The sequence below is a fragment of the Pan troglodytes genome, chromosome 5 (assembly GCF_028858775.2).
Source record: "Pan troglodytes isolate AG18354 chromosome 5, NHGRI_mPanTro3-v2.0_pri, whole genome shotgun sequence".
Classification (NCBI taxonomy): Eukaryota; Metazoa; Chordata; class Mammalia; order Primates; family Hominidae; genus Pan; species Pan troglodytes.
The window spans coordinates 120,858,835-120,886,682 of NC_072403.2; the positions used below are offsets into that span (position 1 = coordinate 120,858,835).

General features: G+C 44.3%; 1 protein-coding gene across 24 annotated transcripts in view; it reads left to right on the forward strand.

Annotated features, from left to right (window-relative positions):
- Positions 1 to 27,848, forward strand: part of ARMC2 (armadillo repeat containing 2) — a 202,404-nt gene that overhangs the window by 93,927 nt on the left and 80,629 nt on the right. For 18 of the 24 annotated variants that reach the window (XM_054686854.2, XM_001149668.8, XM_063812575.1 and 15 more), the window contains 5 exons: positions 11,271 to 11,589; positions 19,812 to 19,934; positions 20,254 to 20,367; positions 22,417 to 22,549; positions 23,217 to 23,377. In XM_054686854.2, coding sequence (XP_054542829.1) covers positions 11,271 to 11,589; positions 19,812 to 19,934; positions 20,254 to 20,367; positions 22,417 to 22,549; positions 23,217 to 23,377 — 850 coding nt within the window. Of the gene's footprint in view, positions 1 to 11,270; positions 11,590 to 17,527; positions 17,805 to 19,811; positions 19,935 to 20,253; positions 20,368 to 22,416; positions 22,550 to 23,216; positions 23,378 to 27,848 lie in introns of those variants that run through there. The other 6 variants (XM_054686855.2, XM_063812579.1, XM_063812580.1 and 3 more) reach the window with 4 other exon arrangements.

Sequence of the window (27,848 nt, forward strand, 5' to 3'; positions counted from 1 at the left end):
GAGTTAAATACTTTTTAAGTGTGTTCATTTTATGAGCCCATGAGAGTCATGTTTTTAACTTTTAAAAAATTATACTTTGACTCAATACTTTTACTTACAGTAAAGATTGAAATGCTGTAGTTTTGAGTCATTACTTTGATTTTTTTCCAGTAAGAAAAATACATAATTTATATTTTCCTCAAAACCAAAATATTTTAGAAGAGCAGGGAAAGAGTTTAGGCTACAAGGAAGTAGTTGTGTGTCCCAACCACTTCCTAAAATCATTAACCAGAAATTCCCATAAGTCTTCATAAACATTTCTTTAGTGGTTCTCCAAATGGTTATCATTATGCAGCTGCCCTATCCACTACTGCGAGTTCCTAAACAACACAGACTTTGTCCTGATAGACCGAGATGATGCTTGGCAAAGTAAGCTCATAAGTGCTGGAAGAAAGAATTTTGAGTGTGTGAAATGCTTTGGCACCTGTAAGGTGTTAAAAAATATTTTTTCTAGTACTCGAGTGCTTCTTCCTTAAATATGTACTTTCTTCTTCCTAGTTTGGAGGAAGAAATAATAAGAATTTTTTTCCCACAATTTTCACATGGGTGGGCTGCCATAAAAAGCAAAACAGAATCCCTTCAGACCAGCATGGCATGTTAGTTTCATGTTTCCCGTGTCCCAGGTGGCCGATCAAATATGATTTGTTTTTCCTCTTAATGTTCTGATGTGAGTGTATTGATCTGCAGTGGTTAGACACTTTGCCGCAACTGGGATTTACTTGAATGTTGAGGCTTGGAACTGATTGTGGAGACCTGAATCAGCCTTCCAGCAACTTATTTTAACAGAATTATTACTTCCTATAATTATTTTTTTTTCAGCTCCTGGAAACATCCTTGCAAGACTAACTTGGGTTGTAGAGAAATACTCTGGAAGCTTTGTAGTCTCTTAATATACATAGCCATTGCCAAGTGATTAGACAATCAGAAAGAGTCAGTAGACCTTCCCTGTTTTTGTTCTGGGAGGTTAGTATTGCTTCTGTCTTGAAAGCCTGAGGACTACATTTAGGATCAGCATAGGTTTCATTTTTCTAAGACACACTTTTAAATCAAATCATGTTTATGGCTAATCGCGTTTTCAAAAAACATAGAAACAGAAATCTAAAATGAACAAGAAAGAAAAGAAAAAAACCCTTTATAGTGATAAATGAAATGTCACCTACACATGCCTCTTGAACAGATCTTATCAGCGGATGGGGAGCTTCACAGGAAGCTGCTGGTCACTGCTACCGTCCACAGAGGGGGAAATCCTGTTTTGAACCAGGTAGCACCAGGGCCGGTTGCTGTTGGAAGAAGTAGAATATTTCCTCCCCATCTGCTGTTGTTTTCCATTAAAGGGGAAAAAAATTAGAATTACATGAGAAGATACCAAAAGTCACAAAATTTTCCATTATTTTTACATTCTTTTTCTCTTGTCAAGGTAAAGTCTGATTTAAACATATAAGAAGTCTGAATATACTTTATATATTCGAGTATATAAAGTCTGAATCAAGTCCATCGACAGGAGGGGTTGTGGTGTGGTTTCACTTTTCTATACAACTGTGCTGTGAGGGTTATTGATGAGGAATAAGGATTTATATTTACAAGAATTCATATTATTTTTTAAAAAGCATTATTATAAAGACAAATAATGGGTATTCAAGTGGTGAGGTTTCTAATTTTTTCTTGATTTAAATCAGAGTGGCTCCCCAACTTAGCTTATCATCAGATTTGCCTGGGGAGCTTTAAAAATACAGGTGCTTAGCTGGGCACAGGTAGCTCAGATTGGCCTGTAATCCCAGCGCTTTGCGGCAGATGGATCGTCTGAAGCCAGGAGTTCGAGACCAGCCTGGGCAACATGGTAAAACTCTGTCTCTACAACAACAATTAAAAAAAAACACACACAAAAATTAGCTGGGTTTGGTGGCCCATGCCTGTAATCCCAGCTACTTGGGAGGATGAGGCAGGAGAATCACTTGAGCCTGAGAGACGGAGGTTGCAGTGAGCTGAGATCAAGCCACTGCACTCCAGCCTGGTTACACAATGAAACCCTGTCTCAAAAAAACAAAACAAGACAAAACAAAAGGAACCCTTAAACCTATTTTCAACTTAAAATTTGAGTTTAATTAAAATTTTTTTTAAATTAAAAATAGAAATACAGGTGCTCAGGCCCCACCCAGAGAGATTCTGATTCAGGTCTGGGATGGGGCCCAAGAACCTATTTTTAAGAGACTTCTCAAGTGACTCAGATGAACAGCAGGTTTTGAGACCCTATGGTTTAAGTTATTAAGGTGGTTCTTTAAAACCATTTTCTCCAGTATTGACAGCAGAGGGGTTCCCATAAAACCTCAAAAGATTTTAAAGTGATTAATCAAATCAGCCACACAGGGTCAGTCTTTCTCTACAGGAGCGTAGCTGACAGTGATTCTTCCTGACAAAGTAGGAACCAAGTTGACAAGACCCACCAGGTGCTAATGTAGGCTTCCCAGTAAGTGGTAAGAACCACTGGCCCTTTGCCTTTTGCACAGGCAGCTGAGGAATGATTTCTTGGCTGGAGAACACAGGATGGTACATTAGTCTTTTCCACAAATTTTCGCTGCCAGACTTGTGTCAAAATAAGTCCTGGGACCAAATCTAGTTTGAAAAAGGTGCCCATCACACTGATGAGGCTTCAAGCACTGGCCAGAGTGGCTCCCTCAGGAGAGATGGGCACAGGCTCTACTCCTCAGGACCCTTAGAGCCGCCTGTCCAAGGGAGGGTGCCTTCAGTTCAGTTGGCTAGACAAGCTGCGAGTTGCTGATTCATTTGTTAGTGAAACAAGCACCAAATTTCATCTTTAAAATAATTCCTGCAGATGTCGTGTTTTGAGACAGTTTAGTATATACCCATATCTAAATGTTGTAGTTTGCAACAGTTAAATTGAGAGTGATGAGTTCACTTAGAATATGGTCCGCTTTACACCCCCTCTGTTTGCATAATGGCCCTCAGTGAAGTGGGCCTCCGTTTCCATCTGTATGTGATGGTTGTGTGCATGGCCTGGGTTTCTGGCTCACCAGCAGTCTCAATGAAAAGGCATCTACTCCTCCCAGCTCTCATAAATGACTTCCGCAGGGAGAGCAAGGGAAACTTCTTTGGCTCATATCTGTGTGGTTAATTTGTCCAAGATCCATGATGCAACTAGTAACTCCAGTTCCCACACACACAAAAACTGAGATGAAACAGCCTCTCGTTCAGCTTAATGCCGTATGAAAGCTAAACTTTAGAGTTAGGTAAAATATCTATTAAAAATGCTGGCCAAAATTCAATTAAATGACAAATCTCATTTAAGAAATGTGCACATATTGTCTGCTTTATGGTGTAAACTGCTTTTGGTACAAAACAAATGTGCAAGCAGATGGGCTTAATAACGAAGGAGGGAGTGGGGTTGCTATCAGCCTTTGGGAGGCAGAGCCTGCCTCAGGAGGCGCCTCTGACGTCAGTGTTGCTACATTTAGCATCTCAGGAAAATACGTTTGGGTTTGTTTTTTGGAAGAACATGAAGGGATTTTCCCCATTTCTTCTGTAAATATCTACTAGGCAAGAGATCTGGTAAAATGCCTCAAATAAGACTTTCAAAAGACTGGCAATATTTTGCAAAGGTCATGATCAAAAAGAACAACCTTTGTCTACATTCCTATCACATGTGTCCATTGACCATTTAACTCTCTCCACGTTTAGATACGGTTAATTTCTTGTTTCTTTTACCACAGAGCTTCCAGATGCAGCAGGACTGTCGTCAGAGCCTTTGCAAACCCTGGGAACTGCCAGACTCATTCTTGGTTGTGCTGCTTTTAAAGTCCTACCTCTCTCATTCCGTTTAGACTTCTATAGGCATAAGCTGCTGTCTTCAGCCATGTATGCACAGTGAACACTGATTTGGAATGCTTAGCCATCGTGGTATCAGAAATGAGAGCTGGAATGTCTGAACAGTGTGGGCTGAAAGCAAAACCACCTCCATTTTTCTAGCTGTTCATCTTGAATGTGACCACAGCCTTTCAGCATTCCAGAGAGAGGTGCCTTCTCTTCCCCTCTATCCTCTTTGGGCCATCAAGGATTGGTTAGGAAGGTGCCCCCACCCCTTCCCCTGGTGCCTTTGTAGGGCGACTTGGCTCCCAGCTTGTCCTCTGCCTCCTCCCTGACAGGAGCACGCCCTATGGCTGTCTTCCCAGCCCCTCTGCAGGCACATTCCCAGTGGGTGCTGAGAGCATTTGGCTGAGCTTGCTCCTTTTTTCAGCCTTGGCCTTGGTCTGCGCCCCTGACCGGGCAGGCTGTACAATACGCCCTTAGCTTGTTCATTCTTTCCAGCTCCTGCCGTCTTTGCCCTTGTGGAACTGGCTCTTGCCCCGCTCAGCACGGAACCCAAATGCCTGATTTATGTCTGCTGGCTTGAAAAAGAACTTAGCACAGTGAAATTCTAGCATTGGCCTGGTACTTTTGAGTGACATTCAGAGGCATATCGTGGGTGCTCAATAAATGATTGCTGATAGAACAGATAGATGGATGGAGGAATCAAGTGTAATCGCTTCTGGTTTTAAAATGATTTTCTACTTAGATTCTTGGCTTTGAGTCTCCAACATTTCAGATTCTTCTATTTTATGTAGTTAAACACGTAGGCAAACTCTTGACCCACTTTCAGTGCCCTATGGTCAGTTAGCATTTTTGCAGTAGTGCACAGTCTGTCTTCCAGTTTGCTAAAATTTATCTGTTCTTCAAGCCACCTGCAAGCTCAATTAATGTTTGAGTTTTGTTTGAGGGTGGGAAGTTGGATAAACAAAGCAAATTGTAAATCCTGATTCAGCTCTCAGGCAAGAGAAGTTTGTAACCATATTTTAAACAGGGTATTTTGATTAATTTTCTGGTTAATAGAGAGTTCAGATTTTAAGTATATTTATATCCCCTTCCATTTCAATCCATTACAAATTTTTCTAAAATGTGTTCCTTTACTTAGTGGAAGCAGTTCCCTCCTAAGTGGAGTCTGCTGAACATAGTTTATTCTTTCTGTGACAGCTTGATATTGTTTCTTCCCCACAGTCAACATTATGCACATGAGTTATTTTAAGGTACGGGAGGAAGGGTGTGGGAGTCGGGGAGGAATGTGTTCACTGTGGCTGGCCAGGGGCAGAGAGTAATGTGAGGTAGCAAAGAAGTGGTTGCATGGGGCCAGATGATGCATTAGATGCTGGCTTTGACATTCATTTAATAGGCAGTAGATGTTTTTGAGCAAAGGGAAGAGCTGTGCTTTAAGAAGTGGTGTTAGGGTTGATGGCAGAGGGAGGAGCCTGGAAAGGGCCTCTGACAACAGTCTACAGGCAGATTAGCCCAGGTCGGCATGGGCAGGAGGGAGCTGGGGAACATTTTGAGATGACAGAGTCGAGGAGACTTGGTGACTGCTTGGTGAGGGGATGAGATAGAGAGGAATCAGAGATGCTGGGGCTGGGGGACTGGGAAGATGATGATGATCAGCAATGAGGAGTTGGGCTGAAGGTGGTTTTGGAAACCATCTGTGTGTACAGAGATGATTGTTCAAGTCCTGCCTCTTCTCTTCACCAGTGTTTGACTTTGGGCTTACTTAATGAGTCTCCTGAAGCCTCAGTTTCAACATCTCTAAATAGGGGTAAAAATGTCTTTCATTGGCTTTAGGCCAATGTCTCTCCCATGGAAAGTAACATGCAACAGCTACTGCCAATGCTGCCACCATTGGAACTGGACATAGACCATCCTGGTGAGCAGTGCCCTGTTCCTGGTTTTATTCCAGTTAAAGTAATTTCATTCACAGGCTTGTGGGGCCCATTCAGATTGAGTAACTTGTTTGCTCATTGGGGCATAACATCTGCGAAACTAATGACAATATCCCTCAGGCTCTAACTGGAAAGCTCTGTTGAGGTCAGTCTTTTTCCTCTAAGTGTACCTGTTTGTCTAAGCTCTGGTTGGCCGTAGCTGTTGCTAGGCTGATTCTGTTTTAAGCAAAATTAGAAAGTCGATATGAACTGGTTATACTAGACTGCCTTCTTTAGGAAAAAAAAAAAAGCTCTCTCTTGATTCATCTTCATTTTGCTATTTCAAAATCACATAGTTATGATATGAATATGCAACATTGTGTTAAATTTAATAAAAATGCTATAAAAGTGGAGTGTTAATTTATAGATGATTCTCAGATATTGTCTAAGAATAAAGGAGAGAATCTGTGCCTCAAAGGAGAGCTGCATATTGATGAAATCCTTTTCTGCTGTGGAATTGGTGCTCTCTCTAAATAGATGATTTTGGCCTTGGTTTAATTTTTACAAATCTTTATAGAATATTAAGTAATATTTTATAGACTTGAGATGGCTCGGGCTGTGGAACAGTAGATAATCTCTCCATGATCCTGCCCAATGCAGACCTTGGTTCAGTAGGGAGGACCTTGGAGTGCACGGTTTGGGAGCAGAGGCCACCCATGGTGAGGAGAGGGGCCCTAGAAAGCTGACTTGCTCAGCCTTCTTCAGCATTCCAGATGAGTCAAGACAAGCCCTGGCATGGAGATAAGAAAACACTACCTCTGCTGACCTCCTGTGAGATGGCTTCTATTTTGGCCTCTTCCAGGGTCCCTAGGTCCGTGTAGAATATATTTAAGAAGGGAGGGGAAAAAAAGAAAAGAAAAAGTGCCTTAGCTAACCCTGAAAAACAGGACAAAAACAGTAAGCAGAGATAGCAGTTGCTGGAAGTTTGGTGCTGCAGACGGCACAATCTGCCATCCCATTTGTTGATCTCGCATGCCATGCTTCAGTTGGCACCGTGGCTGCCAGGAACCACCCCCTCCTTTTCCATCTGAAGCAGGAAAAGCAGTATTATAACAGTGTTAACTCTTCCTGCCCTACAGCCTAGAGCTTCTTCTTCTGCACTGGAGGCTTAATAATCTCGGCCACGTTAGGACCTACAGAGATGACAGAATCGAAGAATTTTAGAAGAGGAAGGGGCCTGAGGGAATTTTTAGAAAAAGAAAAGCAGCACTTAGTCTTCCCAGATTAGACTGCATGTGACAATGGGGAGAGGTCATTTGAATTTTGAAGAATGATGACCACTAAGGAAATCTATTTTTTACCAGGATCTGATCTAAATCCTGGCAAATCAACACTGATAGCTGGAGGTGGGACAGGGCTGGAGAAGCCTACTGAGCTGGACTCAGAGAAAAGCAAGACCAGGTAGATGGAGGTGAAACGGCAAGGCCTAGGAAGAAAAAAAACAATCCAGCACCCTTAGAAGATGCCATGACATTTTAGGAGGTAAATTGTTTAGTCCTGGTAACAATTTAGGGTACAAAATGCAAATATTAATTAAATAAGCAATCACTTAAAATCACTCATAATGCCTTTCCTGTCTTGTTTAACGTGCTTTTATGGAAATGGGAGAAGAGAGCCCAATTCCAGGAACATGGTGAAGTCCAAAACTTATTAACATCACTGTTATCAAATGTGCGAGGGAGATGGTGGTTTAGATTGTAAAAGATACCGTGAATAGCTTTATTCAGATTAAAGAAATGGAAGTTATCATTTTTAGTGAATTAGTTAATTTGTATATATAAATGCTTAGGACAATGCCTGGCACATCATGAGTACTAATAAGTACTGTGTGTTAGTTGCTGCTGCTCCTACTGTGCTGTTATTGTTATTAATTATTAGGATTTTCAGAACTAGAGCTCATATAGTCTTTCAGCAGGAAACATGTATCAAAGTTCACACAAAAATTCTGTTTATAGTCCTCAGCTTAGAAAATATCAGATGAAGTTCTTCTTTAAGATGCTTAATTCTTGGAAATACCCTCTGTCCTGGTTGGAAAACTGATTTTCTGCTTCTCTGTTGGGTCTGATCAGGGTGGAGGAGAAGCTACCAACTCAGAGCCCAGGGCAGGACCTTTGCCACCAGGCATTACTTGAAGTAACCCTCTGTTTTATGTGAAATGGGATTCAAGTATTATAATCAAATTGTGTGTGCTTGTTTTAGACTTAAGGCCCATAAATATCAGCTTCTTTAGGGAACAGTCAGGTAATTAAAGAATGAGAAGATGACCCCTGGCCCAGGAAGGAGATAGTCCCAGATGCTCTCTCAAACGAATCCTCTTCAAACTAAAAACAGGCCGGGCACAGTGGCTCACGCCTGTAATTCCAGCACTTTGAGAGGCCGAGGTGGGTGGATCACTTGAGGTCAGGAGTTTGAGGCCAGCCTAGCCAACATGGTGAAACCGCGTCTCTACTAAAAGTACAAAAATTAGCCAAGTTTGATGGTGCATGCCTGTAATCCCAGCTACTTGGGAGGCGGAGACAGAAGAATCACTTGAACACAGGATGCGGAGGTTGCTGTGAGCTGAGATTGCACCACTACACTCTAGCCTGGGCGACAGAGCAACACTCTGTCTCAAAAACAAAAACAAAAAAAACAAACAAACTTAGAACCATTTGACCCAGAAATCCCATTATTGGGTATATACCCAAAGGAATATAAATAAATCATTCTATCATAAAGACACATGCATACATTTGTTGATTGTAGCACTATTCACAATAGCAAAGGCATGGAATCAACGTAAATGTCTATCAATGGTGGATTGGATAAAGGCCATGTAGTACATATACATCATGGAATACCATGCGGCCATAAAAAAGAATGAGATCATGTCCTTTGCAGAAACATGGATAGAGCAGGAGGCCATTATCCTTAGCAAACTAAAGCAAGAACAGAAAACCAAATACCACAAGTTCTCACTTATAAGTGGGAGCTAAATGATGAGAACTCATGGACACAAAGAAGGGGACAGCAGACACTGGGACCTACTTGAGGGTGGAGGGTGGGAGAAGGAAGAGGATCAGGAAAAATAACTATTGGATAGTAAGCTTAGTACCTGGGTGACGAAATAATCTGCATACCAAAGCCCCATGACACAAGATTACCCATGTAACAAACCTGCTCATGTACCCCTGAGCCTAAAAAGTTAAAAAAAGAGAGAGACTTGTCTTCTGCTGCCTGCCCAACCCCATGCTCCCCTCCACATATCTCTGCATCTCACAGCTTCCAAGGTTGAACTCAGATTCTTTCATGATAACTCTGCTGAACCTGACACTGTTCCCAGAGCATCCTCTTTTCAAAACTCTGGTGAGACTACTAGGCCTGTGCCACTGAGTTTATTGCTATTAGTTAGCATTTTATTGATAGGACATGAAAAGAGTTCACAGCAATGCCCGAATCATTGCTCAGTACAATTTGTGCTTTGCCTGTTGTATCTCATGTGATCTCACAGTAAGAATTTTGTCTCCGTTTTGCAAACAAGTTAATGGATGTACAGAGAGGCCAAGCATCTGTGTGAGTCCAGCCTGCCTGGCTGTGACCTGGGACTCATAATCCCCTTTCACGTCTCGCTTCTTCCTTTGCCGTTTTAGTCTTTGCCGTTTCCCCACATATGTTAGCCTTGTCTTCTCAGTAGGTGAGAAGCTCTTCATAGCACTGACTTTCAGACTTGGTTATGTGTGTGTATTCCTAGGCCCTGGCATTAAGAACTTACCTGAGGACTAACATTCTATTTCCCGGGGTGGAGTCAGGAGCAGGGTCTCCTAATTGGACGACCACTATGGTTGGTTGAATGCTGTGAGTTGAAATGTCTCCGAAAATGAACTCTCTCCTGGACCATCTCCAGTTTTTGCTGTAGCATTAGCTGCTGTCCTTCCTTAATGTTTGGCAAATGGTTTCCGGTTGTGCAAGCAGCAGCCTCGCTTCTTCTCTGCCAGTGAGTGTCAGGGAAAACTTTTGGATTTTTTAGCAAGAACAAGCAGGAACAAGTTGGTATTGGCAGAGAAGGCCTAGGTAAATCCAAAAGTTGTACTTTGCCCCCAATCCTCCCCAGTTTCCTGGCCACACCCGACGCCCCACACGGGGCCCCTGGCGTCGCACCTGGACATGCGCTCCTCGATGAAAACGTGCCCAGCCCTTGGCCCTTTGTCCCCTTTTCTTAAGGCCACTGCTAACTACTGATCTGATCAACAAAGTCACGTTTATGGTCGTCCCTTCTGGTGACATATTTGCTTTTAAAAGGAGATAATTCTTTAACTGTTCTGCAAGAAGGCAAAGGAGGAGAAAAAGTACACGACACCCTGTGTGGGAAGCAGATGTTGGTGTAGAAAGGACACTAGAGTCGGGGTCACCCTGGAATCAAATCCTGACCTTACCCTTCACCAGCCATGTGACCTGGGCAGCTTCTCCAGGCCCTAGTTTCTTGTCTATAAAATGGCGTAGTGCCTGGCACTGTATATATAGATATAGATATAATACCATCCAGGCCAGTTGTAGCCCTCCAATGAGTATTCCTTTAAAATCTCCTCCTCCCAGGTCACCTCCATTGACACCCATGGGGAAGGCTGATCTGGACTCATATGTGGACATTGTTGTCAAACTAAAAACACAGTGATTTTTGTATCTTGTTTAGTTTTAAAATGTTCCCAGCTTAGGGTTTGTAAAAACATTTTAAAATTGTGAAATATAGCGTATATACAGAAAAGTGCATAAAACGGGTATGCACAATTTAGCAAGTAATTATAAAGGTGTCACTCATGTAACCACCACCCTGGGCAAGAATTGGTAGGTACTGCCTTAAAGTAGTGTAGCTACGTAACACAGCGCTTCTCCACAGGGGGCAATTTTGGCTGTCACATCTGGAGAGGTGTTGTCATCTAGTGCGTGGAGGCCAGGTGTGCTGCTCAACGCTCTACAATGCACAGGACACCTCCCCACAACAAAGAATTATCCAGTCCCAAGTGTCAATCCTGCCCAAATTCAAAAACACCATACTTCAGCAGGAGACGAAATTTTAAGGAAAGATTTGGAATTTCAAGAAACCGGCTATTGTCAAAACTTAGATTTACATGACTCATTTTTAGTAATGCTGTCCCACTCAACTAATTGTTCTCTGAAGGAGATAAAGAAAGGCGAGCCAGAATTTCAGATGAAGGATCTGAAGGTAATAGACGTTGCTGATCACATCAATCAGTTTGTATTCTTTCATTGCTGCCAAGTGCTTTTAATCTCCTCTGTCACTTTGCACTGATCTTGGGAATCAAATACTGTACAAGTGAGCCAAAGCCAGACGTGTTCCATTTTACTATTAATGCAATTGTGAATAAATTAAATACTATCTTCTTCCCCACGATGTGTTCCAGCCCCCTTTGCACTTTTGACTCTGTCTTTCGTTTATTGCAGGATTTAGTCGTCCGTGTTGTTTTTATTCTTGGCAACCTGACGGCAAAAAATAACCAGGCTCGTGAACAATTTTCCAAAGAGAAAAGGAGCATCCAAACTCTGCTGTCATTATTCCAGACGTTCCATCAGCTGGATCTGCATTCCCAGAAGCCGGTGGGCCAACGAGGCGAGCAGCACAGGGCGCAGAGGCCGCCGTCAGAGGCAGAGGACGTGCTCATCAAGCTGACTCGCGTGCTGGCCAACATTGCCATCCACCCGGGCGTGGGCCCGGTGCTGGCCGCCAACCCGGGGATAGTGGGCCTGCTCCTGACCACGCTGGGTGAGAACCGCGGCCCACTGGCTGCAGCAGACACAACCAACTTTCCCGCGGCCCAAAGACAGTTCTGTGTCTGGGGTGTGATGAGGATTTTATTATCACAAGTGGCTCCCTATGAGAAAGTCTTAGCTGTATGAAGGAAATTCCCTCTTCTGTTCAGAACTGTCTTAAAAGTAATCCAGATTTTTAGAAAAGGAAAAGAAAACATAGTAATAGAGATTATTACTAAAACCCACCAAATCGTACACTTTAAAAGGGTGAATTTTATGGTTTGTGAATTACATTGCAATTTTTTAAAATTATACTCAGCAAATGAAGAAAACTTGGCTAAACTAACCACAAAGAGTTTAAAATTCCAAATATTTGAGTTTAAAATCCCAAATCCCAAATATTGTGGGCAATCCACATGATTAAAATTAATTCCTTTTTTTTCCTCTTCAGGTTCTTACATTATTTGTAATTACAGTCCCCAGTCATTCAAGTCCTATTCATTCCCCTTGTATTAGCTCAGATTGCCATAACAAAATACCACAGATTGGGCAACTTTGTCAGAAATTTATTTCTTATGCTTCTGGAGGCTGAGAAATTCAAGATCAAGGTGCCAGACTGTTCAGCTCCTGGTGAGGGCTCTTCCTCCTGGCCTGCAGACAGCCACCTACTCACTGTGTGCTCACATGGCTATTCCTTGGTGCAAGCACTTGTGGGGTAGGGGACAGTCTCTCTCTCCCCCTCCTCTTTTTATAAAGTCACCAATCCTTTCATATTAGGACCCTACCCTTATGGGCTCTGTAACCTGCTGTATCTCTTCAAAGTCTTATCTCCAAATACAAGCATATTGGGAGGAGACCTTCAACATATGAATTTTGTTGGGCACACAATTCAGTCCATGGCAACCCCTATACTTTTTAGGTCTGTCATCTCCCACAAGCACTTCTGCCTGCTAGTGTGTAGGAAAATTAACTACAACCCAAGGTAATCAATCTTGCCACTATTAGGTGGGCCTGGTGGCTCAGGCCTGTAATCCCAGCACTTTGAGAGGCTGAGGTGGGTGGATCACAAGGTCAGGAGTTTAAGACCAGCCTGGCCAACATGGTGAAACCCCTTTCTCTACTAAAATAAGAAAATTAGCCAGGCATGGTAGCATTCACCTATAATCCCAGCTACTCGGGAGGCTGAGGCAGGAGAATCGCTTGAACTCAGGAGACGGAGGGCTGCAGTGGGCCGAGATCGTGCCACTGCATTCCAGCCTAGGTGACACAGTGAGACTCTGTCTCCAGAAAAAAAATTAGCTACTACTAACCATACTTGTGGAAAATGTTGTTGTTTTGGAAGGAAGCTAATGTCTGACACAAATGATGTTTTGGAGGAGCAATCTGTGAACTCCCTGCCCTCCCTCGCCCCCACTAGTCAACTCAAGAGCCATTTCCTAAGCTCTTTCTGGGTAATCAGTTCTGTGCTATACATTCAGTTTCGTTTATTCTGCTCAGGCTGCCATAACAAAATCCCATAAACTGGGGAGCTTCAACAACAGACATGTATTTTCTCACAGTTCTGGAAACTGGAAGTCTGAGACCGAGATGCCGGCAGGGTCAGGGTCTGGTGCAGGCTCCCCTTCCTGGCATGTGGTTGATTGCCCTCTCACTGGGTCCTCATGTGCTGAAGAGAGCACACTCTGGGGTCCCTTCTACTTCTTGTAAGGGTACCAGCTCCACCGGATGAGGGCCCCACCCTTCTGACCTCATTTAACCTTTATCACTTCCCCACAGGACCTAGCTCCAAATACAGTCACATTGAAGGGATAGGGCTTTTACATGTGCATTCTGGGGGATACCAACATTCAGTTTAGAACAAGGTTTTAAAAATGGAGGCTGGTATGTGCTTTCAAGGAATTCGGCCTATATGGTGGAGGGACATTGAGTGCACAGATAAGAACCCCAGTTTCTGAGAAGGGCAGAAGCTAGGCGTACACAGCTAAGGGACGGGTGGCAGAGCCCGGCTGTGGGCATGTGAGTGACAAGGCCGTGCTTCATTATGGAGCTTTACGGTTGAAAACGCATTTTCATATCTGTTACCTCACAACAATGTCAGGGCACGTTTTTGTTATTTTCATCATTTCACAGATAAGGAAACGGGCTCAGTGAGATATAGTGACTTTCACAGGTCACAAAGTTAGCAAGTGGCAAAGTCACCGGGCCCCTGACCTGTGCTTCCCCGCACTCCACATCACGTGTCACCTGTCTTGAGAAAGGACTCTTCACTTCTGACTGGGATCTGCACCATGACTTACCACTTCCGTGTAAATAACTCAAAAATCTCTGTGTTTAGGCTTGAACTCTTTTCCAAGCTGCTGACTGCACATTAAGCCACGTGGAAGAAAATGCACGTAGCTGTGAGAGAAATTCAGATTCTGTTCCAACCTCAAAACATTCAGCATTTGCTCTGTAGCATGCCCATGTCTGCTGAAGCTCTTTCCCCTTCCTGAGATCCACTCACCACACTGAGCAGGGCTTCTCAGCCCAGGACCAGGGATGGGACTGCTGCAGAATCAGCTGTGGGACTCATTAAAATACCCTTTTTGGTTTCTGGCCCCTGCCCAGAAACTGCCTCTATAAAATGCCATTAGAGTCTTGAAATCTGCCTTTTAATGCCTCCTTTGCCCCCAGGTGAGTCTTTTGCCCATTAAGTGTTGAGACCCAGTGCTTCAGGGAACCATGTTAGCTTTTCTGGCTCCTTAGGATCTAGCAGAAGCCTGAAACCGACTGGGCGAATTCTCATCTGTTGCAGAATTAATCCCTTTACCTGACTGTGGCTGCCCAGGAAGGGCCTGAGGACCAGACCTCAAACACCTGGACTGGGGGCACATGGCTGTGAACAGCCAAGGAGTAGAGTTATGCATGATTCATTTTCCCACAGTTGTTAATATTCACATATAAAGTGAAAAAACTCCTCATCTTATAAATATTTTATGAGCTTAGAAATTACATTTCTACCTATAAAGGAAGAGTGAATAACTTGCTTTTGACTCAAAAGAAAGTGATGCTTTGGGGTAGGAGAAAGAGGCAAGAGGCTGGGCACGGTGGTTCGCGCCTATAATCCCAGCACTTTGGGAAGCCAAGGCAGGCAGATTGCTTGAGGCCAGGGATTCCGGACCAGACTGGGCAACATGGCAAAACCCTGTCTCTATTAAAAAAAAAAAAAAATTAGCTGAGTGTGGTGGGACACGCCTGTGATCTCAGCTACTCAGGAGGCTGAGGTGGGAGAATTACCTGAGCCCAGGAAGTCAAGGCTGCAGTGAGCCATGCTTACACCACTGCACTCTGGCCTGGGCAACAGAGTGAGACCCTGTCTCCAAGAAAAAGTCCGGGCGCAGTGGCTCACACCTGTCATCCCAGCACTTTGGGAGGCTGAGGTGGGCAGATCACTTGAGGTCAGGAGTTCAAGACCAGCCTGGCCAACATGGCAAAACCCCATCTCTACTAAAAATACAAACATTAGCCAGGCATGGTGGCACGTGCCTGTAGTCCTAGCTACTCAGGAGGCTGAGGCAGGAGGATCTCTTGAACCCAGGAGGTGGAGGTTGCAGTGAGCCAAGATCGTACTGTTGCACTCCAGCATGGGCGACAGAGTGAGACTCTCTCTCTAAAGCTCCCTGGCTGCTCCTGATACAGGTGGTCAAGGGCCTCCCTCTGAGAAATGTTTTAGTCTCTATATTAGAGCCTGGTACCATATGAGGTTGAGCAGAAGTGAAGAAACCCTGCTCTCCTGTGATGGGTCAGGCCTCTTGCCTACTATGCCTTGGGCAGTTGTTTGGGCAAGCAGGTGATCCCTTCTCTATTCTCTCCTGAAAGACTTTATCTCCAAATAAAAGTTTATAGAAGGGCAAAAGTCACCCCTGACAGGGGGTCACCCCCCTCCACCTTCCCCTTACACAGCTCGACTCCTGGGTGAGTTTCTAAGCCCTGCTAAGCCCTTTCTACACTGGTCTCTGTGGATTTCCTACCTGTTTTGTCTGTGTCAGTGTGGAGTGGTGACCACATTCCAGGAAAGGCCTCCTGCCCCCTCTGACAGGCCTGGCAGCTTAGAGCAACGCAGGGCCAGTGCTGGGCTGTGACTGTGACTATAGAAAGGGCCTGCCCGTGGTTTGGTTGTGCCCACTGAACTCAGAGTTGCTGCTGTCCTGTTTACCCTCAGAGCTGAGCACTCCTCCCAGCCTGATGGCTCCTGTGGCATGGCCCCCTTCCCTAGTCACGTGGGAAGGGCATCCCTTGGGCTCTTTTCTTCCTACCTCCCTCTAGCCCTGCACCCTTCACAAGGAGTTGCTTGTACCCCAGGACTTGCCTAGAGAGGTCAGCCTCATTGCAGAGGGTCTTTTAAAAATCAATAATGTTTCTAGTAAGAACTGACCCTCTCAGTATGCCACCAGACTCAGAGATTTGCTGACTTAGTGGCAAGTCCAAATTCCAGATTGTCTTATATCCATCCGTGAGTGAATTATAGAGGGTAGGATGGTTGTCATGCTTTTTTGGAAGCAGTCTATTGCCCCAACTAGCTCCAATGGGAACTCAGCAACCCTGAGTCCTTGGCTTCAGCAGCGTTCTATGGAAAGAGTAGGATAGTAGGGGTCAAGTACACCTGGATTTAGATGTGTGCTCTGTGAAGTGAGGTGAGGTATTGAACTTCTCTAAACCTCAGTGTTCTCATCTGACCCCTAAATTCATCTATGAAGTCCTAACCCCCATGTGATGGTATTTGGAGATGGGGCCTTTGGGAGATAATTAGGTTTAGATAAGGCCATGATGTGGGGACCTCATGCTGGAGTTAGGGCCCTTATAAGAAGAGACACCAGAGCCTGACCATGCAGACTCCCTGATCTTGGACTTCCAGCCTCCGTAACTGTGAGAAAATAAATTCCTGTTGGTTCAAGCCACCCAGTTTATGGTATTTTATTATGACAGGCCAAGGTGACTGAGACAGATGCACCTTTCGAGAATTAATTATTGTGGGTGTGAATTCTTGTAAGTGCATGTAAAACTTATTAGCTGACTTTTGAGGGTTACATGCATGGTAAAGTGCCTAGTGCTGTTTATGATAAATGCTTAGGAGCTGTGAGTACCTACCCTCTAGTTCCAGATACCAGACACCATTCCTGCTGCCCAAACGCGTGGTCCTTCGGGAGGTCAGACAATAAGAGCTACCCTGCATTTTCTGGACAAGCTAACGAATTCTCCTACCAAGGCAAGAGAAATAAAACAGATCCCCAAACACTGCCCAAGACCTAGTGTCATCAGTCTGGGGCTGGAGGAAACTAGGGCTGTAGGCCCTTTGCCCAAGAGTTAGACATTCACCTGAGCTGCTCCCCATGAGCTGTCATTCTGGATGGCCCATCTGTTCATGTCATAAGCACTTACTTAGCACCCACTATGTGCCATGCACTCGTTTAAGCCCTTGAATGCATTTAAACTTTGTAACAACTCTATAATGTAGGTGCAATGATCATGCTTACTTTACAGTCAAGGAAACTGAGGCCCAAGGAGGTTAAATAATTTGAGTAAGGTCACACGGCCAGTGAGTGGAAGCACAGGGTTCTGGCTCCAGAGTCATGGCCAAAGCAAGAGGGAATAATTTGGAGGTCCTGTGTCCCTTCTTTTACCATAACTAGAATATTTCCTTACAGTAGAATCCATATTGTTAACCAAAATAATTCAGTTCCTTATTCCCTTTTTATGTACTTAAACTAAAAAAGAGGAAGTCAGGTCTTTATTTATTCTTTCTTTTTCCAAGTATCCATTAAATGTCTACCAGGTACTGGGCCTATGCTTGCTGCTCTAGCGGGAGGGGCCACTGGCGGAAGGAACAGTGTATGTCTTCTGCAGCCTACAAATGACTGAGCTTTCCTTTCAACATAGTAATTTATAAAAAGGCTGTTCTCTTTAATGAACAGGAAAAGATGGCCAAAGGGGGCGATACTTAAGTTGGAGAATTCAAGAACAAGCACAGTCCTCTTCCTCAGCTCATAGCCCCCCTGCTTGCTCCCCAAAGAAAAACTTCGGTTTCATACAGGAAAGAAAAGGCACTTCCTATTCAGTAATGGGAAGTGGGCAAGTCATGAGCCAAGTTGTGTGCAGGTGCTGAGTGGCCTCCCTCACAGGCTGGGACTGGGCCTCTGGAGCAGGTGAGACCAGGTGGAGAAGGACTGGGGGCTCTCCCAACAGTGGGTGGACTTGTGCAGGAGGGAGGGGAGGCGGTGGCCTGTTCAAGCTGCAGTCACTGGCTCAGTGTTGCCGGGCTCGTGATTCTTTCTCTGATTGCCCAGCTCTTTTTTATTTATTTATTTATTTATTTTTATTTTTATTTTTGAGATGGGGTCTCCCTCTGTCACCCGGACTGGAGTGCAGTGGTGCAATCTTGGCTCACTGCAACCTCTGCCTCCCGGGTTCAAGCAATTCTTCTGCCTCAGCCTCCCAAGTAGCTGGGATTACAGGCTTGTGCCATCAAGTCTGGCTAATTTTTGTATTTTTAGTGGAGACGGGGTTTCACCATGTTGTCCAGGCTGGTCTCATACTCCTGACCTCAAGTGATCAGCCCGCCTTGGCTTCCCAAAGTGCTGGGATTACAAGCGCTTGACACCACACCCGGCTAATTTTTTGTATCTTTTGTAAAGACAGGGTTTCGCCGTGTTGCCCAGGCCGGTCTGATTGCCCAACTCTTAGATCCAACTGTCTACCCCTCCTCTCCTGGGGGTGCTTCAGAAGCACCTCAGCATATCTTAAGCTGAATTCATGACCTGTCCCTGAACTTGGCCCTCTTCCTGTGCCCTTATTTCAGACAATGTGGTCAACATCTACCCAATTATGTGCACCGGGGGGGGGACACCCCGGGTGATTCCTCTCCCTCACACCCCCATCCAGTCTCTGCCAAGCACAGTCTCCACTCCGCCACATCTCCGCCATCACCCATGTCCACGCTATGCTGAGGTCACTGGGACCACTCCCAGCTGCAGCCCTGCCTCTTCTCATCCTCACACTGTGGCCAGAAATGTCAAGAGATGAGTCTGGAGACTGAGTGGGAGGCAGGGACAAAAACCACTAAGGGCCTTATGTGCTAAGCTAGAGGATCAATTATTCTTGCATCCAGCGCTCACTATGTGCCAGGCACTGTCCTAGAAGCTGGGAATGCAGGCATGAATAAAACAGACACATCCCTAGGCCTCAGGAAGCTGACATTTTAGGGCTGAAAGACAAACATTAAACACATATATAACATCAGGTGGTCATATGTGCTATGGAGAAAATTAAAGCAGGGTGAGAAAAAAGAGAATAGGTGCTATTTTAAATAGGGAGGTTACGGAAAGTATGTCCAACAAGGCGGCATGTAAGCAACTGCTAGGAGGACGTAAGGAGTGAGCCAAGTGACTAACTGGGAGGACAGTATGTTCCAGAAGAAAGTTCAGCAGTGCACGGGTTCTCAGGCAGGGGCATGCTGGCATATTCCAAGAGGCCAGGAGGCTGGTGTGGTTGGCCTTGGGGGTCTGGGAGTAGCAGGAGCAAATGAGGCCAGAGAGATAAGGCCTGGAGCTGCCAGGTAGGTCTTGTGGACCAGACGACGCAGTCTATTCATGGGTTATGAGGTGGGTGGCATTATCTGACTTGCTTTTAAAGGATAACTGTGTTGAGAATAGATTTAGGGAGGCAAAAGTGGAAGAAGAGAAGCCAGCAAGTGCTGAGAGATGAACTAGTGGGGAGGTAGAGGAGGCCAGAGGTGTCTTCTAGAGTTCGTAGTCACAGACGGATCGTGACCCCGGGGCCGTTCTGTTGGGAGGCGGTGTGGGAAGGAGGGCACAGACTCCAAGGAGGAGCCCCTGGGAGAGCCTGAAGACCCAGAAAACAGGCGGGATTAGAGATGGCTCCGCTCACTGCCGTGTTGGCCCCTTTGCTTTACTTCAGACACAGGTCCCAGATCAGCTGGACTTTTCCAGACCTCCTGGCTGCAAGGATTGAGTTGACAGTGTCCTCTCTGCTCTGGCCAGGAGCAGGCCCTTGCATTTGGGGCATTTCCGTGCAGGAGGAGTCGGGGGAAATCAAGTGGTAAAGGTGCCTCTCCAGGGCCTTTGTAGGGACCCTGCGTGATCACAGCCGGCTCCTGGCCCTGCTGTTGCTATAGTTGCAACGTAGTTGGTTCTACTCCTGCAGTGGGTCTTTGACTCCCTTATCCTTACTTCATTTCAGAATACAAGTCACTTGATGATTGTGAGGAGCTGGTGATCAATGCTACAGCGACAATCAACAATTTATCTTACTACCAAGTGAAGAATTCCATAATTCAAGACAAAAAGCTATATATTGCTGAATGTAAGGTTCAGAGTTGGATTTGGATAAATGAGTGCTCATTTGAAGTTTCGATTTTATTAACTAAACACAGAGCAGGAGACATTACTATCTTCTGCCTTCTGGTACAGAAATGTCTTAGAGCCTGATGATTCTAAGAAATTAGAATATGGGGAAACTAGAAATGGGAAAAATTAGTTTCTTAGTTCTTGCTAAAGTCCCTTACAGTTTGTATTTTATTATCATTTGAAAATCATCAGTATTAAGTATGATGTTGATTTCCATTAACCTTTAAGTTAAAACTTAAATTCACTGATTTAATTTCTCTGGTCGCCAAATCCAGTGCTCTTAAAGCTTCTTGTCAGTAACAATATGGATGGAATCCTGGAGGCTGTGCGTGTTTTCGGAAATCTCTCCCAGGACCATGATGTCTGCGATTTCATTGTGCAGAACAATGGTGAGTTAATAACACTAGAATTCATAAACATTCACTTTTTGCCAATAATCAGCTGAGTGGTTTTGCAGCTTGAGTCATTACAGTGTTATACTTGTTTCCGTTTTGAGATTTGTAAAGCTCCGTGTTTAAGGCTCCTGGCTCAGGATGCCAAGATGGACCTAGGCAGTGTTCCCCTCTGCCTTATGAATGGCCTTCTGTGCTCCAAGATGGGGTGTGTGTATGTCTAATGGAAACAGTGAATCTTGAGTAATCACTTCTGTCTGGGGGCATATTCTTAAGAAGACATTCTCTTTTATGTACTAGAATGTCTATTACATTTTGCTTATAATAGCAAAAAGTAGAAACAACCTAAATGTTCCTCAACAGAGAAGAGGACAAATTCATTATGGTATATTCATGCAATAAAATGTTCTCTAGCATTTAAAAGCAATAGGAGGATATATGCAGAGGAATGCCGTGAATATAAGTTTTAAAACATACAAAACTACCTTTTGCTTCTGCATTGGTATTGCTTCTGCACAGGTATTCACGTAGTGATGCTATACAGTATAAATAGTAATTGGAAATAGTAAACTCCAATTTAAGACAGAGTTCAGGCTGGGTACAGTGGTTCAAGCCTGTAATACCAGCACTTTGGGAGGCTAAGGTGGGAGGATTGCTTGAGGGCACGAGTTTGAGATCAACCTGGGTAACATAGTGAGACCCTGTCTCTACAAAAATTTAAAATTAGCCAGACGTGGTGGTGGCACAAGTCCCAGCTACTTGGGAGGCTGAGGCAGGAGGATCACTTGAGCCCAGAAGTTTGAGGCTACAGTGAGCCATGATTGTGCCACTGCCCTCTAGGCCGGGAGACAGAGTGACACCCTATCTCTAAAAAATAAAAAAAATTAAAAAATTAAAAAAGGACAGCATTCACCTTTGGAAGGAAAGGGATGTCCAAAGATTATAATTGGACCTATAATGTTATTTATTATCAAATAAGAATTGTTTATATTTATTATGTACAACATATTGTTTGGAATGTAATGTTTTATTTCTTAAACTGAGTGGCAAGTACCCACATGTTTATTACCCTTTGTATGTCTCAAATATTTTTGTATGTCTCAAATATTAGTATACTTTGACTCTTTGTATGTCTCAAATATTTCATGTAACAATAATTTTAAAAACATAACTCTCCATGTTCGTAATGGAAAATTTCAATAATACAGATACAAAAAGCAGCAGCAGCAAACCATGCCCCATCCTCTCACTACCTGCAGATAACTGCACATTTTGCTGGGCACTATTTAGCCTCTTAAGCGCACATATGTACGTGATGTTGCCTCTGTCAAGCTTACTGCCCAACCCAGTTAACAGGGCCGGGGCTAGAACAGGGCAGCCCCTCTTAGGTGCACGTACTGTGGGAGGAGGCAGAATGCACACTTTACTCACTCTTCCCCAACCCTTTGCTCAGCGTCTGCTGAGGGATGAGAAAACAGGACAAACAGTTCCCAGTTCCATTTCCTAGGAGTAAGGGAAAATGATTCTCCTGAGGCAGGAGCCTGTCCTGCCTTGAGATGTCCCTACACTGGAAGGCCTGCCTTGCCCCAGGTTGGTTTTTAGCAGTCTGAGTCTTACACGTGGCCCTGGGAGACTTCAGGAGTGATCCCACCAGGAGCCAACTCCCCTCTCCAGGACTGTGTATTTAAAGACAGTTGCTGCTGGAGGTTTAGGAACACCCTTGAGAATAACTGGAAGTGAGATGAGTGTCACCTGTGCTCCCTCCTTTCCACCAGCTGGGACTCTTTCACTGCCGTGGAGAAGCAGCTGCTGCCTGGGTCAGGTTTTGCAGTATCTGTCTATTGGGGGAGCCGACTCTGGGAGTGGTGGGTATTGGGGAACCCACTGCTGTGTGATGGATAAAGCCTTAGGAAGAATGAGTTAAGTCCCTTAACAGGGGTTCTGGGTTTGCAAGCCACTCCCCGTTTCCCCATACCATCTGTAAAACAAGAGACAGCTGGGAACCCTGAACTTTTACTGGTCTGCATTTGCTCTCTTTCCTCGTAGTCCACAGGTTCATGATGGCGCTGCTGGATGCTCAGCATCAGGATATCTGCTTTTCTGCCTGTGGTGTTCTCCTCAATCTCACTGTGGATAAAGACAAGCGTGTCATCTTGAAAGAAGGAGGTGGCATTAAAAAGTAAGTTTCAAGGCGTAGAGTACTGACTCTCTCAGGATTTGAAGGACATCATTTTCTTGGGAGCTTTGGCCCTTTCATCATTCCTGTGGGGCAAAGGTATTTCAACATTGGGAAGCCCCTAAGCTGAGGCTAAAGAGGGGGTTTAGATTCCACTGGATACTTAAAATAGTGCAGAAGTAGGCCAGGTGTGGTGGCTCGCACCTGTAATCCCAGCATTTTGGGAGGCCGAGGTGGGCAGATCACTTGAGGCCAGGAGTTTGGGAGCAGCCTGGCCAACATGGTGAAACCCTGTCTCTACTAAAAGACAAAAATTAGCCAGGCGTTGTGGCACACGCCTGTAATCCCAGCTATTCAGGAGGCTGAGGCAGGAGAATCGCTTGAATCCGGGATACAGAGGTTGCAGTGAGTGGAGGTTGCGGTGAGCCGAGATCGCGCGACTGCACTTCAGCCTGGGCAACAGAGTGAGACTCTGTCTCAAAAAAAAAAAAGGTGTAGAAGTAGATTATTGCTACTTTATAACCACTTAAATTTATAGATAAGGAATTATTTTAAGTGATCACTGGATTATACTTACATATCACAGAAGGATAATCATTATGCTAACAATATTAAAATTAAAGACAGATTCTGACCTAATAACTTCTCAATTTGAATTTTATTAACTCAGGTTAGTGGACTGTTTAAGAGATTTGGGTCCTACTGATTGGCAGCTGGCCTGCTTGGTTTGTAAAACTTTATGGAACTTCAGTGAAAACATCACTAATGCTTCGTCATGTTTTGGAAATGAAGACACCAACACACTCTTACTCTTGCTCTCATCATTTTTAGGTAAGACTCTTGACTATGATGAGTCTGTGAGTTTTATCAGAGTGTGAGATAGTTTTTTTCTGTGACCTGTTCGGATAAATATTAGTATGCATTTAGGTGACTATATTTCTATAAGCAACAAGAGTATGTTAAAGATTACTATAATTTGGAACTGAAAAGGCTGAATGCTATTTACAATGGGGACAGAAGGACTTTCAACTCATTAGATACATTCATGATTTCTTCTATGGCTTTTTTTTTTTTTTTGCATTTTCTCTAGAGTGCATAAATATAAGACCTCAGCGTAAATGTACTTCTGTTGTTCAAAAGCAAATAGACACTGTTGTAATTGAGAAAATACGGCTAAAATCTACTCAAGTCATGCTTTTAAATGAAGCTATACATTTTAATTAGCTACGTTAATTATCATGTGGGTGAGGGCCTGTGAGACTATTTGGCATTACAATGGAGTTTATATCCTTGAAAGGTAGGAAATCACTGATACAAATCAAAGGAAAGAAGATTGTTTCTTTCTTTTCTTGGGACAGGGTCTTGCTCTGTCATCCAGGATGGAATACAGTGGTGCGATCACTGCTCACTGCAGCTCTAAACTCCTGGGCTCAAGTGATCCTCCTGCCTCTGCCTCTCAAGTAGCTGGGACTACAGACACGCACCACCATGCCCAGATAATTAAAAAAAAAATTTTTTTTTTGTAGCGATGAGGTCTTGCTATGTTACCCAGGCTGGTGTCAACCTCCTGGGCTCAAGCGATCCTCCCACCTCAACCTCCCAAAGTGCTGGGATTACTGGTGTGAACCACCTTGCCTGGCCAGGATCATTTTTTACATTTAAAAAATTTTTATAATTTTAGGATAATTTTTTTCATCCTAGGTTAATTCTAAAAACAATGATTTGGGTCAGTAAGTGAGTGTTTTTAATAATCCTTTTTCCCAAATAGAGGAGATGTACCCATCACTGCCCAGCCACCATACTAGATCCAGGAGGCCATGTGGAAAGGCTCAAGGTCACTTGGAAGCCATAGGTGCTGAGTTTTTAAATTTTGAGCTCAACTTCTCTGCAACCTGAGAAAGCTTAACAGACACCTTTCCTTTACACTCCTTCACTAACCAGAGCGGAGGCTCCCAATCCTGGCTGCAGAGCAGACTCACCTGTGGAACTTTTAAAAACACAGATTATCAGCCGTTCCGAAATGATATTTTATCATCTCCAAGATGAGGATAATTAATGTCCAGATTGCAGGGTGATAAATGAGCAGATGTGTACAAAGAGCCTAACACAGTGCCTGCCGCATAGCAAGTCCTCAGAAGGTGGCTGACGTGCTCTGGAAACTCTTTAAGTGTTGTAACACTGTGCTACTAAGCAGAAACTGGAACTCAGGAGTTGTTTGAAATAATTGGGTTTGCTAGGTTGATGTGAAATTTGGTTTTTCCAGGTAAATATAATTTTGTACATGTGTTTTAAAACACAATAAGGAAAAAAAAGTGAGCATTTTTTTTTAATCATTGAGGTTCACAGTCGGCTCCATGAGCATTAAACTGACTCAGGTTGCAGGGAGCAGAAGTGCATGTTCAGGTTGCCTTAATTCAGTTCTCGATGGTGGTAGAGCATTGAAATCAGCTGTGGAGTTAAAACCCAAAAAAACTAAAAACACCTTCCTGGCCCCAGCCCTAGGAATTCTGATTCAGAAGCTCTGGGATGAGGCTGAGAATCTGTGTTCAAAGTTCCACAGGTGAGTCTATTAGCTAAGATTGAGAGCCCCTGCTCTCGTTAGCAAAGGAGCTTAAGGGAAGAGTGTACAGAGAAGAAAGAAGCCAGGAAACAAGATACTGCTCAAAGCCTCCCAGAGAGGCAGGCAGGAGCCAGAGTCCCAAGTGACCCCTCAGCCGTCGGCGTCATGAGCTCTGCCCCCTGGGCTCTGCCATTCTGGAGACGCAGCTGTGTTGTGTCTGCTGTTAGGGAAAGAATTCTCTCCCCACTTACTCTCTCTAGCCTCCTTCTAGATCATGGCTTCAGCTACCTCCAGGCTTCCACTTGCTGCCCTCCCTGTGTCTGTCTGTTGCCAGGGCACTTTCCTATGTCACCCACTCCAGGAGAAGATATGATTGGCTCAGTGAGTCACTGTCCTATGGCCCAGGGCTTTCCCGCATAGGCAGCAGCTACCCGGTGACAGGCTATCTGTGGTTTCCTTTGTTACCCAAGCCTGGGGCAATCAGCCATAAATAACAAGGATGGTGGGGCTGCGGGGCCGTGTGGCATAAAGATGGATCAGAAGGAGGTGTGGGCATGGCTGGCTTCTCAGCAGGGGCAGTGTACCTGGAAGGCACTTCATTTTAGTGGGCCCTGCTGCCTGTTACAGTCACCCCTTGGTATCTGGGGGGATTGGTTTCAGGGCCTGCCTCAGATACCAACACAGATGCCCAAGTGCCTGATATAAAATGACATAGAATTGGCATTTCACCTACACACATCTTCCTGCACACGTTAAACCATCTCTAGACTACTTATAATACCTACAGTGTGAACGCTATGTAAATGGTTGTCCTGCTGTGATTTTTATTTGTATTCTTTTTATTGTTGTTGTTTCAAATATTCTCTGTCTGTGGTTGGTTGAACCTGTGGATACGTGGCCCGTGGATGCGAAGGGCTGACTGCGCTCCATTCCCAACTTTTCCATAGCCTAATTGGGCTTCTGATTGTGCTTCTCCCGCCTCTGTGCCTTTGCACATGTTCCGTTTCATTTCCTGCCTGCCCATCCCAATCTGCCTAGCCAGGTGCAGGCCCTTCCCACGTAGCTTCTCAAGCCCACAGTCGTAGGCTAGTCATAGGAAATCTATACTTCTTATATAGCAATCAATCATGAATTGTGTAACTTGTCCTGTAATTATCCTGTATTATTATTTTGTGAGTTTTATCTTATTTCCCCTTTGCAACTGAACCACCTTAGGAAAAGGATATTGCCTCATACAAAGAAGGTACTTGATAGCTGCATGTGGATTGGCTAACAATGGTGGTACCTTTGTTTCAATAGTGCTATATCCTTTTAAAAGCATGTTTATTCTATTTTTGAAAGATCTGAGGCCATCAGCTAGGTGACAGATACGGAAAGTAGGTTTTAGGACAGTTAAGTGGCTTGCCTGAAGTCATACTGTAGCAAAGGCAGGAATTCCCATCCGAAAACAAACAACTAGCCCTGTGTTTTCCAGCCGCTCCGTTACCTAGAACACCCTTACTCCACCGCACCCCGTGCAGGGGGACTGTGGCATGGATAACAGCAAATAAACACAGCTCACTCAGGAAGCCAAGCCACTGTGCAATGCATCCCAGGTTTCTCACGTGAGCTCCTCTTCACGAACCATGGGGACTGTGCCTTGTGGGCTGGGTGGTGGGCTGTGCTGCCTCCTGGCTTTTCTCTTGGCAATGAGCACTCAGACCCTGACTTCTGACCGGGTCGTGGCTGGGTCTGGGCAGTGGGACTGCTGCAAGTGAAATGGGCATGTGGGTGAGAGTATACTTGCATTTCAATTCTTTTACAAAGATAGCTAAAACAAACAAACAAACAAAAAAAACAGGCCATTTTGGAAACAGGATGAGCTGTTGAATTACCAAGGCCTGTGTTGAAGTATGAACACTGTTTTTGCAAATACTGGTATGGCAATTTCTATAGTAATGTAAGTTACCTAACTTTTTCTTGCTGAGTGACTAGAAAAAAAGGAGAAGTAATATACCCTCAACATCGTTGGAATGTTGACAGTCTTTCTGGAAAGTGGCTTTAAAAGAACGTGGTCTGAAACTTCCCATTATACTGCAGTCATGTCTTATGAGCTCATAAGCAGCGTGTTGATGCTGAAGTTCTTAGTGGTGTGCTGAGCACTCCAGACTACCATGAGCCCCTCTGTGGGGAGCTGGCACCTGATGACCATGTGTGTAGTTTATTGTTGCAAATGGGAAGTACACTAGGCTGTTGTATGTTCATCATAAGTTTTGTGGCAGTGGGCACTTAGGTTTTGTGACAAGGGTAGAGTGGGGCCCCACGTTCAAGTTGGAGGATCACATCAACCTATGTTGAAGAGCTTTCAGGTGCTTCTAGAACATTCGACAACTTTGCCTTATAAGAGAATGGTCAGGGCGATGATAAATCCCTTAAACAGCCATCTGCTGCTGAACAGCTAGCTAGGAAATAGTGTAGTGAGTAAAGGAAGCTTTTATAGATGCTGCAGGACACAAACTTCTAATGATGATTGTGTTGTAATGACCATTGATACATTTATATTTTAGGGTCTTTTAATTCTTTCTAATACTTTGCCCCAAATTTTAGTATTTGGAAGCATGCTGTGCCTAAAGAAAGCTCAAGAATGATTGGTTACCTAAATAAGCACTTTTCACACTGCAGGTCAGGAAAACAATTTAGTTGGTTGTGACCAGCATCTTTAAAAAATGAAGTAGCAAAGAAAGAAAATATCAGAATGTATTA